This window comes from Protopterus annectens, chromosome 9.part0, assembly GCF_019279795.1.
Source record: "Protopterus annectens isolate FY-2018-M chromosome 9.part0, PAN1.0, whole genome shotgun sequence".
Taxonomy (NCBI): Eukaryota; Metazoa; Chordata; order Ceratodontiformes; family Protopteridae; genus Protopterus; species Protopterus annectens.
This window is the reverse complement of record NC_056743.1, coordinates 1,789,777,122-1,789,791,775: the sequence shown is the minus strand read 5'-3', so window position 1 is coordinate 1,789,791,775 and position 14,654 is coordinate 1,789,777,122. Positions and strand designations below refer to the sequence as shown.

The 14,654-nt window shown below is 39.2% G+C and overlaps 1 protein-coding gene across 2 annotated transcripts in view; it reads right to left on the bottom strand.

Moving 5' to 3' along the window:
• The window catches only part of LOC122812266 (tetratricopeptide repeat protein 39A-like), an 825,358-nt gene that overhangs the window by 431,105 nt on the left and 379,599 nt on the right, over positions 1–14,654 (bottom strand). Inside the window, exon 3 of one of the 2 annotated variants that reach the window (XM_044084661.1) lies at positions 2,847–2,981. In XM_044084661.1, coding sequence (XP_043940596.1) covers positions 2,847–2,981 — 135 coding nt within the window. The remainder of the gene's footprint in view (positions 1–2,846; positions 2,982–14,654) is intronic. The other variant, XM_044084663.1, reaches the window with a different exon arrangement.

Genomic DNA, 14,654 nt, shown 5'->3' with positions numbered 1-14,654 from the left:
TCTTTGCATTTTTTGTGTATTCCGGTAGTCGGATTGCTAACCAATGACATTTCTGGATAGTTAAATCTTGAGCCAAAATATTTAGATGCAAAAATATACCTACGCTTAATAGTGCATTGATTAAATTTAGCACAAAACTGACAGCAAGGCACGTTGTGGTCTGAGCCTAGGCAAGGACTACAGTACAAATGAAAATCCTTATGAGGTATTTGCTTCCCACAAGTAATACAATTATTAATTTTTACTGACATTGGTAAGGAGCAAGAAAAAGTTTCCCCAACGGGGTACTTAGCTTTAGGTTGAAGACTTCGGTTCTGAAATTCGAAAACGAAAATTTCAGGAGTCGGCCAACTGGCACTTGCGAACTGCTTCTGCTTCGGGCACCGCAAGGCAAGAAAGACTGATGAAAATGGCATCGGCTGCATGTTTTAAACCCCTGATGACCTGACATCATGGAAGAAGGGACAGCAACCGACGCAGGACCCAAGACTTTGTTAATCAGGCCAACTGAGGGCAACCTGCCAGCAGATTACCCCAAATGTAATGACTGCAACAGTGAAACACGAAGAACATCAGTGATATATAATCAATCTGCAGGAAAGCCTTCAGGGATGCATGATATTCCAGTGGAAGTTCGGAAGCTGGGAGGGAAGACAATGATACAGATCCGGAAGGTTTTGTTTAACGGTATTTTAAAAGAAAAGGATACACTAACATCCTAAAGCTATGGTGGCTGTAATACCTAAAAAGGGTAAAGACCCATCAGACCCAGATTTATATAAAGCGATTTCAATTGTAAACCATAATTATGAAAATGTTTATGTCCATAATCACTAAAGAATGTTAAAGGTGTTGTCAAAATTGATAAATATGATCAATGAGGTTTTGTGGAAGGAAGGTAAACATGTGACAACATTAATAGAACAATGATGATCCAGAGGGAAGCAGAATGTAAGAAAATGCTGTTGTGTTGTTGGTATGTGTGTTAATGCAAAGAAAGCATATGACAGGGTAAGCTGGGATTTTATGCATAGGGAAATGGAAGCATTTGTTCTCCCTGATACAATGACAGAGTTTATTAGGAGGATATGTGATGGATGAGAGGCAAAAAAATAAAGTAGAAGGGTTCCTCTCTTACAAGTTGTGTTCGAAGAGAAACTGGATCAGGAATTCACAAGGAAAAATGTTAAGGACATATGTATGGCTCTCAAATATGCAGCAAAGTTTAGAAGATTTAGGATTTTTGCTTTGAAGTGTTCGAATAGTTATTTTTATACCCCAATCAGACTGCAAAGAATTTTCTTCAGGTAGATGCCAAATGTTGGAGGTGTGATAGAGAAGAAAGAGGTACCTGGGAACATATGTTTTGGGAGACTAATGTAGTGGCAGACTTTAAAGAATCTGTACAGAGTAGTCTGTCAGAAATACTGGGTGAGCAAATGGGTGTAACTAAGGAAATTATTTATTTATTTATTTATTTTGGCACAGGGTCTGAATTGCCTAGACACAGCAAGGACTGTATGTTTTCATTTCTGTACCTTCCCACAGTTGTAAATATAGCCATCAATCAGGAGCACAACTCTACCATTTTGGGATGTCACAGTCTTGTATACTGAACCCATGCATCCAGGAGCATAATGTGCCTTGGGGAGTTCCAACATACTATTTTCTTAGCGTTCTGATTTGTGGGTGATGTGGTTAGTAGTTGCTATTTAGTTCTGCTAAACTATTTGACCATCCAATGTACGGTGTCTGCAATATTTTCATTTGTTGACTTTTTCAGCTCATTGATTTAGGTTTCAACATTTATAGGCCTTTTAAAACAGATCCCTTCCACTAGCATCCACAGAGTTGAAAATAGAAAAATGAATAACTACAGAGGATGCAAAAACCTGAGAAACAAATACTCCCAGAATTACTATTTAGAACATTTACAAAATCCCATAATTTTTATACATTGCTACCTGAAATAGAGTAAACCATCTATAAAATGGGCAAAATATATTAACTGTTGCTGAAGGAATGGTGTACTAGCCATATAAATTAGCTCAACTGTCCTCATAAAAAGACTGGCATGCAACAAGGCACATTATGCCCCTGCTGCAGTGTCCTGATTTTCATGTGAAATGATTAAATGCAAAATAATTATGGGTTAGGAAAAATACAACCTATCCAATAAAGTACATTTTATATACCTTTCATAAGAAATGATGGAATAGCTCCCACACCATATTTTTGGTGTGTACTACACTCAAAAAATATTAATACCCAGCAGAATGTCCCAATAATATCCCAGTTCCCATTTTTAAACCTTTAATATCTGTAACAGGTCCGCTGAACCCTGTACATATAAAAGCGATGACTTGACCAAAGGCTGCCTCCTACACTTGTACTTGGCAGATTAAATTGCCATATGTAGAAATAATGTCAGCAAAGAATAAAAGTTTAATAAAGGAAAAAATACAACCACTCACTATAGGATATTGAACTATTTAGTAGACTCTTCTGATAAACTGGGAGACGTGTATCATTCAAAAACTAGAAAAGGAATGAACAGAACATGCAATACCAGAGGAAAATTAAGGGAGTTGTGCAAGGTTTCCCTACTGGAGCTTATGGCTAATTTGATCAGGTTTGTTAGCTTCTGCATAGACCCTTGCATGTGCATTTTCCTGTTCCTTTTTTGAGCTCCTGCAGTTTTATCCTTAAACATAGACAGCAGACAAACAAACTAAACCAATGAAACAAAACCATACCATTATGTGAAGGCTGGGCCAGAAGTAAGGGGCTGACCCATAGTACAACTTTAGCAGTAATGATCAGGTATAAATCAGTTATCTGCCTACCTTTGACAGATCTCCTGTGCAGTCTTCATTGTTTCTCCTGCAGCTACAATGTCATCATGCTCAAAAGTCATCATGGCCTGCATTTCCAGAATAGTTGCATAGATCAAGGAGTGGTACATGCTGTCCTTGGCCCTGCTTCAGGATAGTTGAGAAAAGAAAAAAAAGACAGACTAAATAATATAAAGTAATTGGATGAAACAGATTTATTGTCTATGGCTTGAGGGAACAGAGATTTAACTGGGTGTGCTGTAACTTGTGTCTGAATCAGTAACTGTAGATTGCATTAGTGGATAAAGAATTGCTAAAGCAGGGACATAATCGCGTGTTTTTACTGCTCTGAAATCTCAAAAATAAAACGTGCATTTTGTCGGACAAGCATACACATTCATGCATAACAATATTCAGACACAACACCTGCTCCAACCTTCACTCTTTTCATGTAAATTAATGCATTTAAATAACACATGCAAAGTAATGTACAAAAATGTTGTTCCTTTTCCACATTTTCAGGTGTTCTGTGTAGTATCTTTGAGGGTCTATTTGAGTAGAAGTCATGGCTTAAACTAATACATCAGGTGACTCAGCTTCCAGAGTTAAACAAGTCATCATAGATCCTTCTTGGCTTTTAACATGGTTGTTTGGTGCAGTGGAGGTCATGTGAACAGTACTGTCCAATGGCACATAGGTGAAACCTTTACTGTGACCCAAGATATATGTTAAGTCAGACACTACAACTGCATGATTGTAGTGATCCAGCCATCTGGAAGCAAATGAATGGAAACTAGTTTATAAATGGTCATCTTGAGTCTGCGAAACATAAACTGTTGAACTGCACTACTTTCAAAGACTATCATTTTCAGCAAATGCACTTATTTATTAAAAACATGTCCGAATTCTAGTTGTCTTAAATCAAGACAATAACTGATTTACATGTCATCTGCATTTGCCCCTCCAACATCAAATATATATAATTTATTTATGAGCATTTGCTTACCAGGACTGTCCATCTTGGCAAAAGTTGCCCTTTTTCAGCAGAGACCTTGTGAGAATGGCTCAGAGTATAAATATATGCACAACGGTACAAAAAGTAAGTAAGAAACATTGCAATGACTTTAACCAGTTTAACAAAATTAATGGAAATACAAGACATAGTAAAATATAAAGAGTTATTCAAAAGACATCCAAACATAAATGTATAAAAATTTTGTAAGTCATGAATAAAATATAAATAAAACAATGGTTTGAAACAAAAAGAGTGGAAGGAATGAAAAGAAAGTCATTTGTGAAAGCAAGCTTTAGCAAAATGAGGTTACAGGAAAAGGTATTTAAGTAGCATGTTGGGGAAAGCAATATTTGTACAAGTGTACACAAAGAGCAAGGTAAGAAGACAAGTTTAGGATGTTGGAATAGATAAGCTGATTGAGAGGAAGGTTGAGTAAGAGGATGTTAGATTATTGTTGTTGTGAGGAGAGGCTATAAAGTGGCACTGTATACTTTGTGGCTGGATACAGAGAAATACAGAAGGGAAAGATGTGAAAGGAAATGAAAGAAGATGGAGAGAAAATCAAGGTAGTGAGCCAAGAGGTGTTGGAAGAGAATACCAGAGTGTAAAAAATAAGGGATGTGAGAAGCGTAAGAAGTGGTAAGGAAAGGAGATTTATTTACATTTGTTTATGGGAGTACTGCACCGATCTCAACTGATCACTTGCAGGCACAGCCCATGTGAATAAGATCAAATAAGAAATGAAAGCAAGTGCTTTAGGGAGAAAGGATGTTAGAGTCACAGGCTGTAGATGCAATGACTCAGCATACTGTCATCACATAATGTGAGGGACAGCATAGCTTAGAATGCACGGGATGGATAGAGAGGAATTCTTCTAGCCACAAGATGAGCATGAGCATAGCCAGATGTTCATTACACATAAATGTTCAAAATTATGAGTTATTATCTAATGCTAAAGTGTCAAAATAGAAGTTAAAGCTCCTGAAATCAGTCTTGTTCCCATTAAGTGATGGCTTTCCCTTTACAGACAAAACTGATTTACAAAGGACCAACTTCAATAACAGCTTAAGATATTTAGATATTAATATTCATCAAAATGACATGCTAAATTATCATAATGTCATAAAATGTTGGTCATCCATAGAAGCTGATCTGAATAGATGTAACAAGATGAAGCTGTCTTTCTTATCAAAAGTAGATATGACCTAAACAGAAACCTTCCCCAAAGTCCATCAAAACTATTTAAAACTATTAATTCTCCACTTGTTAAATTTATTTTGTCCCCTAAATAATTAAGAATCTCATACTAAATTTACTGCAGCTATACAGCATATATGTGTCAGTCTACCAGATAATAAACATATTATCTAATCATTAAATCTAGCGTATTGCTTAAATCCAATTTATGGAACAGAGTTGATCTCACATGAATGCATGTTTGCTTTTAAATGTTTAAACACATGCATCTGAAGCCCCTCGGCTTAACCATAACTAAAAAGAGATACTTAATTTATTCATAAATATGATCCTCCCCTACCAGAAATTAATTAAATAAACTAGCATAGATAACACATTACATCTTTTTCAACCCAGTGATAAAAATCCAAACATATTACTGACTAAAAATGACCTAGCAACATTTCAATTACATCAAAATAAAGTAGTGTAGGATTTTCTTCCAATACCTCAGAGACAGCACATGAATTAATATTTAGTATGTCTTTACTCAAAGGCCATTTACCCATGATAAATAAGATATGGAATGCAAAACTGCTGAATGTTTGGTGTGATAATCTAATGTAAACTTATTTCAACTATTACAAATGGCGTTAACTTCTAAAATAGCTATTTCAAGCTCTTACAAGTTGATAACAAAATACAAATATAACTCCTATCATTACTCTTCAATGTGATCAGCATATGACTCTAGCATAAATAACCCTATAATTTGGCAAAACATTTTGTAATTAAATAATAAATGTATTCCTGTTGATAAACTATACTATACTCAGCCAACAAATGCTCACAATACATGTTTTACTCATCAAAAAGCATCATATTTCACAAATTTAGTAACAAACCGTGATGCCTGGAATCATGATCATTTTGGCATTGGGTACATTTTTTTCCAGAATAACTAAATATAAAAGCAAATGTGGGTACAATTACAGAAAAATGGTGGTGCAGAAGGCTATCACCCTAAGGGCCAGGCAATCTGGGATCAGTTAGCGGCTTGGATTTCTAACAAAGTGGCAGGGATAGATGTGTGCTACCATCACAGGAGGGGAGGGTGGTGACATGGGCATCTCCCACGATGATCCTAGTGGAGGCTAATGATATTGTGTGGCTAGGTAGGTGTGGTCGCTGAAGGTGAAAGGGTAGGGTATGGCTGAGCTGCTGCTGAGGTGAGGCAGTACACCACACATATCACCAAATGCACTCCCTTCCCTCAGATGTATCTATGGATACTGGAAGGGGGAGTAATGGGATATACCATTATTCAAACATCTCCCAGCAATTGATAGCCCCCCCCCGGGATGACTTTAAAGGAAAATTCCACCCTACCCTAGAACTATAAAAAAAAATTCACTCTATCTTTGTTTCCTGACCTATTTTAACACCTCAAAATCACTCTAAGTGCTTTATTTGTAATTTTAGCCTCTTTTCCACAAGATGGCTACCAATGGGTCTTGTAGCAACGTGATCTTGTACTCCCTCAACTCTTTCGCTTTCCCATAATACTTTGTATGACTCATGCCAGACATAAGAAAGTGACTTTGAATTGCCATGCCATTGACATATAATGGGATTTGGGAGGGTCACAGTTATTTTCTTTAACTTTTGTAAAAGGACTGCTTCTTTTCTGTCTCTAATCACCCTAATTTATGTTTGGCTCAGACCTTATTTTACACTATATTAAGAAGTTATCCAGCTACAGCCATAAAAGTAACTAAATTGCAAGTCTTTGTTCAGGGTTTTCTTTTGTAGTCTGAGGAACTGATTCTGCAAGAGTGTCTCAGTGCAGTGGCAGTTTTAACACCTCTGCAGTAGTGTGTGTGGGAGGGGACTCTCAATTCCAATCAATTGCAATTTTACATATTCTTACCAAGTAATCAAAATACAAGTGACATAAGATTATTTATAACAGTTTTCTTTTCAATAAAAGAGCATATTACTAAAAACATGATGCATTTAAAATCACTGCTTTACTAAAACTTTAATAATGGACAAAGAAAACAACTGTAAGCTTAAAAATGCTAGATGAAAACATTTCAGATTCTCACAAGAAACTTGTGATGTTATCCAAACTGGAAAATTAATATAAAATAATATAACAATAAGATGTTGTTTCTAAGAGGTTCTAGCAGAAAGTACACAAACAGTAAACAAATAATTTACTATTATAGTGATTATTACAATGCTATGCTTACTTTATTTAACTTATGGATACATGAGGATATTAGGAGATTTCTAAGGAAAGATTCTAGTATTTATGTAAACCAGTTTTATTCACCTCCTTTATGTAAAACTGTATTACTTTATTTTTTGGTTACCAGGCAGAACACTGAGCAACAGCATGACCAATTACAGGCTCAGCCTGAATTATAATAAAAAGGTAACAATTGCAATCAACAGTGGAATGTAAAGGAATATAAACTACTTACAAAAAGAGAGATACTATGCACAAACTTTAAACCATGCTGAGGTGTACATTTTATAAGCAGAAACATGGAATCAAAGAATAGCATGAAGGAACTGAGAAGCAGGGTAATCTTGGAAGGTGTGGGGTCTAATCAATACTTGCCAAGTATATATATATATATATATATATATATATATATATATATATATATACATATATATATATGTTGCTGTGTTTTCTATTATATGTTTTCAATGTTTCTTTTTGTATTTATAAACTACTTCAATAAAAATAAATATTTGGCAAAAAAGAGTTCTAACCTGGAAGTGGTATGGCACAGTTACTATTTGTCTGTTCTATAATGTTATGCCAACATATGATATCCTATATGGGAAATTCTTATTAGATATTTCAATCATGTGTTCTGACTGCGTTGATAGCTGGTTTCACTAGGTCTAATAATGATCTAAAATTTCTATTCAAGAAAAAAAATGCTGGTATTTTTGCCTGTGGCTTTGTATATTGCATTTGATAAGGCATGTCAAAAGAGTTATCTTAAGATATAGGGCTAAAGTGCTTTGTTGTATTTTGTAATGTGAAGGATTTAGATTTCTCAGAACTCAACTGTGAATCATTATACTGCATGGGTTGATCTGAAAAACTGCTTCAAAGTTTCAGATTTTGTACTAAGGTCTCAAACGCCTTAGCAAATCATAGGCTATAAACTTGTTAAATATACATTTGTATTCATCCAGTTATCTAACAGGCTTTTAAATAATGTTAAAGTACTGTTCCTGCTATCCAGTTGTAACTTATTCCATGTTTTAATAATAGATTGAATTACAAACATGTAGCGTTTTGTTGTTTTTCTGATGCCCACTTTATAAATGACATTACTACCTCTTAAATGTTTGTCTACATGCAGCAGACAGTGTTCATAATTTTCATCTCCACATCGTGCAATGACTTGCAGGCAAACCATGGTTTAACTCCTAGCCATCTGTAACGGACTAGATATATATTACAACTTTTAAGTCAATCATAATTAGAAATATGTTTACAACCATTAAATCTTTTAGTAAACAATGTTTGTACATTCTCTAAGACCAATAAATTATTGCATATACTTCTTCTTCTTTCAGCTTTTCCCAGTTAGGGGTCGCCACAGTGGATCACCTGTCCGCTCATGATTGGCAGTGGAGTTTTACAGTGTTGAGTTGCCAGCCCAGCACACAACCTTCCACAGAAGGCACACACATGCACGTATTCACATCTAGGGCCAATTTAGAGTGTCCAATCCACCTACAGCATGTCTTTGGGATGTGGGAGGAAACCGGAGCACCCGGAGGAAACCCACGCGACCACAGGGAAGACATGCAGACTCCGCACAGAAGGCATTCCAGACGAGACTCGAACTAGAGAACCTCTTGTGGTGAGGTGGCAACTCTAACCGCTGTACCACCATGGCCACCCAAATTATTGCATATACAAGTACAGAAAATTAATTAGTTTCCAAACTGGTCTAATACAATATGTAAATAGTTTTATAAATGCACAAAAGGAGTGTGTTGCAACATTTTGTTACAATATTTGCATTAATGTTAATTGTCAATGTATTAGTCATCAGAATACCCAAGTCCTTGTATTTACTGCATATATTCACATTACAGTTTACCATTGTAATACTAATTTCTAGTCTTGCTGATCTTTAAAAATATAATTCAACTTTTTCCATAATTAATAGTCAACTCCATATTACCAAGCAATATGGACAACTTTGTTACATAATTATTAACCAAAACAATCATTACTAGATGACACATATCTTAACATCATGAGCAGATTTTAAAACCCAATACTGATTAAATGCTGGTTGAAATGAAGAGCATATAACTGAATAGTATTGGAACCAACAGTGGCCCCTGTGGAGTAAATGATGTTGTATTATTAAGCAATAACCCACACCTGGGTGTGGGTAATGCTGGATTTACCCACAGTTGGTGTGGATGTTCATCGTGCATACAGCTGCAGTCATAACAGATGGGTTATCCTGCCATCAGGCGGGTCCTCGGTCGGCCGAATTCCAAAGTCTAGGTCCGGCGTCGGTTGTCGTCGCTTCCTCCCTGACGTCAGTGCGGCAGGGGTATAAAAGAGGCAGCTGACGCCATTTTCTTCAGTCTTTCTTGCCGCGCGGTGCCCGAAGCAGCAGCAGTTCGCAAGTGCTGGTCGGCCAGCTCCTGAGATTTATGAAAGTATTTCAGCCGAAGTCTTCTTTAAAGCTAAGTACCCCGTTGGGGAAACTTTTCTTGCCTCAGACCGATGTCAGACAAAGTTAATAATTGCATTTCATGTGGGAAGCAAATACCACATAAGGATTTCCACTCTTACTGTATACCTTGCTTAGGCCCAGACCACGACATCTCGGCCTGCCGTTTTTGTGCTAGATTCAACAAACGCACTATTAAGCATCGGGCGGAGTTCGCCCTTCACTTTTGGCAAAAATTTAATTATATTATGTCGTCGGATACTCCGACTCCAGTTTTGAGCAAAAAACGCAAAGATAAGGACCGACATACGAGGTCCGCACCACCTACTGATACCATGCTAAGGCCGACTACTGGTTCTCCGGTACTCAGCGAGGCACCTACGCAGCCCCTGAGTACCGATGACAATGCATTATCGGTGTCTTCAGTACCGGAGGTCGCAGGCTCCTCGGCCCCCATTCCTACTACAGATACCGACGCCACTCCTGGTGGGGAAACTCAGAATTTAGACAGGCCTGCCATTTCTCAAGGGGTCTTCAGGCCTTCCTCCTTCTCTATTAAAGCCTTCACTAAATCTAGAACAGCCATGAAAACCAAAAAACAGGTTCCTCAGACACCCTCTTCAAGGCACCATGCCTAAAAAACAGATGCTTAAAATGGCAGAGGATTTGATTACTCTTATCAGGGGTTCTCAACCACCCTCTGACAAAAGGCCCAGATTAGAGGAAGACTACCCTTCCTCAGATCAAGCTTCTATTACCTCAGAACTATCTGAGGACCAGGATTGTGCCTATTCTCCATTCGAAGACTCTGATGCAGAGGAGTCTATTCCCTCGGTCTCCCCCCCTGAGGACTTCTCTTTTGGGGAAACCCTGCATACATTGAGGGAACACTTTCACTGGGAAGGCCAAGATTACTCAGATTCTAAGAAAAGGCTCAGGGAATTTCTTCTGCTCCCCCAGCATAGGCCTCTGGCTATCCCTCCTGTTTTAGATATATTGGATGATGTGTACACAGAAGCCAGCCTTAATCCTGATTCTTTGCCTCCAGCTCCTGTTAAACCAGACAGGTATTACCGGGTTCCTGATTCTCACCAGTTCCTATATAAAAGCCATACTGCTGACCCAGAAACTATTTCACAGGGTCCCAAGGGAATTAAGGCCTCTACTGCTAAAAACCCATTACCTTCAGAGAGGGATTCCAGATCTTTAGAAAGGTGGGGGGAAAAGGTGTACACCTCAGCCACTTTAACCATGAGGGCATTAAACTGTCAGTTCCATATGTTAAAGTATCAACAGTTTTTGATATCTAAGCTGAAAAGCAAGATGACACAACCAGAACAACCAGAGTTAAAAGAGTTGCAGGATTTATTGCATGGTGCAGAGTAAGTGGGTAAACATACCTTGCAGTGTGGTTTTGATGCTTTAGAGGCCTCATGTAGAGCTGCTGTTACGGGGTCTGTTATAAGTAGGCATGCTTGGCTCAAAGAGCAAACCTTACCAGATCATGTCAAAGCTAAATTATTAGATGCACCTCTTCAAAAAGATGTATTGTTTGGTGTTAAAGCAGAGGAGGTGCTAAAGAAAATGGAGGAAAAAGCGAAATCAATGCAAACAGTGAAAGATTTCCTGCAGGTACAGCCTCCACGTTTCAGCAGAAACTGGCCTTCAAAAAATTGGTCCTTTCCAGCCACGGACATACCTCAAAGTGGCAGATACAGGCGTCCAAGGGGTAGAGGGCAACCTCAAGGATCTTTCAGAGCCAGACAGTGGCAAGCACCAACCCCAAGAGGTGGAGAAGATAGATCACAGTCTTTAGAAAACAGACACAATGACTTCCCTACACCTGCCAAGCAAAGCTTTAATGGCAGCACCTTTGGGCGGAAAACTGACATTATTCTCAAAAAATTGGCATATTGTTACAAAAGACAAATGGATTCTGGACATTATAGACAGAGGCTACAGGTTCCACTTTCACACCCTTCCAAAAATGAGAGGCATGCCAAACCTGCCACAAAATCAAAGGGCAGAGGCACAAAAACAAATTTCAGCTCTCATGGACAAGAAAGCAATTCAAGAGGTACCTGCAAAAGAACAAGGTCAAGGGTTTTATTCCAGACTATTCCTGGTACCAAGGAAAGACAAAGATTGGAGACCTATCTTAGACCTATCCATCCTAAACACATATCTACAGGTGCCAAAATTCAAGATGCTCACATTACAGCAGCTTCTTCCCATGCTGGGCAAGGAGTCTTGGCTGGTAACATTGGACCTCAAGGAGGCATACCTGCATGTCCCTATCAGACAAAATTGCAGAAGATACCGCAGATTTCTTGCAGGTTCAACCCATTACCAATTCTCTGCATTGCCCTTTGGCTTATCTACTGTGCCCAGAGTGTTTACGAAATGCCTGGCATCAGTAATCGCCTTCTGCAGACTACAAGGGATACAAATCTACCCATATCTGGACGACTGCCTGATCCAAGCGGACAGCAAGGACATACTACTGCAGCACCTGGCGTTTGTAATAAAACTGTTGAACTTCCTGGGATACACAGTCAACAAAAAGAAATCAAAACTAATACCCTCTCAACAAATAATTTTCCTGGGTGCCAGCTTGGATACAACCACCCAGATGGCCTACCTCATGCCAGACAAGCAAGGGCAACTGTCTCAATACTTCAGAAAAATGGCAACTTGCACCAGGCTAACTGCAAGGAAAGTCCTGCAGGCTCTGGGATTCATGGCATCTTGCATCCTACTAATCCTATGTGCAAAGTTGCATATGAGGAAACTTCAATGGTACCTAAAAAACTTATGGTCTCAACACAGCCACAGCAATTATACCACTCATTCCATGCCTTTAAAAGGAATTTATGTGGTGGGCTCAAGTTTGCCAAAGAAACACAGGTCTTCCTTTCTGTGTACCTCAAGCAACTCAAATCATCACAACAGACGCCTCAGACTACGCCTGGTGAGCACACATGACAGATCAGTGCATTCAGGGAAAATGGGCACGAAAAGAGAAGCTCCTTCACATCAACCAAAAGGAAATGCTAGCCGTGCAAAAGGCTATTATGACCTTCAAAGACCTACTGCATCCAGGCCAGCTATTGATAAGGACAGACAACACCACAGTGATGTGGTACATAAACAAACAGGGGGGAACTCATTCATACCCCCTGTGCAGGTAAGCCATGACCCTTTGGAACACAGCACTGGAATTGAAAATTCAACTACAGGCACAATTCCTGCCAGGGAAGGAAAACACACTGGCAGACAATCTAAGCAGAAATATGACAGATCCACACGAATGGAAGTTGCATCCTCAAATTTTCACAAAGATAACTCAAGCATGGGGACAGCCAGGCATAGATCTCTTTGCTACCCACAGAAATTGCCAGTTGAAAAAATTTTGTTCAAGGACCTATCATCCACAGGCCTGGAAAGTGGACGCACTTTCCTTCAATTGGGCAACATTGACAGTCTATGCCTTCCCGCCTCTTCCTCTGCTGCCCAAAGTTCTATTAAAAGCCAGAGCAGAGAGGCCGAAAATGATTCTCATTGCTCCAGACTGGCCAAGGCAACACTGCTATCCGCTCCTGAAGAGCCTGACACATTCCCCACCATGGATCCTACCTCTAGTCCCTCTTCTGTTGTTCCAGCACAACTACAAAACTAGCCATCTCAAAACTCTAAATCTAGCTGCATGGAGAATTCCTTTATTTCCCAACAGTTTCTCCTCTCCAAGGAGGTGCAGGATGTCATCTTGGAGGCCAGAAGACCTTCTACTTGAAAGGCCTACTCCGCCAAATGGAAACGATTTTGTGCCTGGAATCAAAAGAAGGGACAGAATCCTTGGGTAATAAATATACCTCAAATTTTACAGTACCTAACTGAGATGTTAAACAATGGACTTTCCTTCTCCTCCATCAAGATCCACGCTTCAGCCATTTCTGCACAATACAACACAGATCCTCCTTTATTCTCTCATCCTCTCTTAAGGCAGTTCCTCAGAGGGGCAAAGAATATAAAACCCCCAAGGAAACTACCAGTCCCTGCTTGGGACCTCAACTTCGTATTGGAAAAGCTGACCCTTCCTCCCTTCGAGCCAGCTTCTTCATCAGAGTTACAGTACTTGTCATGGAAAACAGCCTTTCTTCTGGCTATCACCTCAGCTTGCAGGGTTTTGGAGCTACAGGCCCTCATGGCTGTGCAACCATTCATCATTTTCCATCAGGACAGAGTTTCCTTATGAACCAACCCTACCTTTATGCCAAAGGTAGTATCCAGTGTAGCTTTGAATCAGACTATCCACTTACCTACCTTTTATCCTAATCCACAAAACAAAGGGGAAAGACTACTTCATTCCTTGGACATTCACAGACAACTTCATTATTATTTGGACAGGACAAAGCCATTCAGGAAATCTGAGCAACTCTTTGTGTCCTATGCTGCAGGTGCTCAAGGAAAGGCGATTTCCAAACAGACAATTTCAAAATGGATAGCCCACTGCATACACTTTTGCTACTCATTTCATGGAAAAACTGTGCCTGCATGCATCAGATCCCACTCCTCCAGAGCCACAGCTACCTCTGCAGCCTTCCTCAGGGGGGTCCCTACCAAGGATATTTTGGAAGCAGCCACCTGGAGTTCAGTGCACACTTTCTCCAAGCACCATCACCTCCCACTATACTCTAAATCTAGAGTAGGCTTTGCCACAGCAGTCCTGCAGGGCATCCTAGCCGCTCCTAGTTCCACTTAGTGCCTACCACCCTTACTTAGCTTTGGGATTCTACCCATCTGTTATGACTGCAGCTGTATGCACAATGAACATAGTACAGTTTTGTACCTACCATAAATGTAGATGTTCGAGTGATCATACACCTGCAGTCCAGG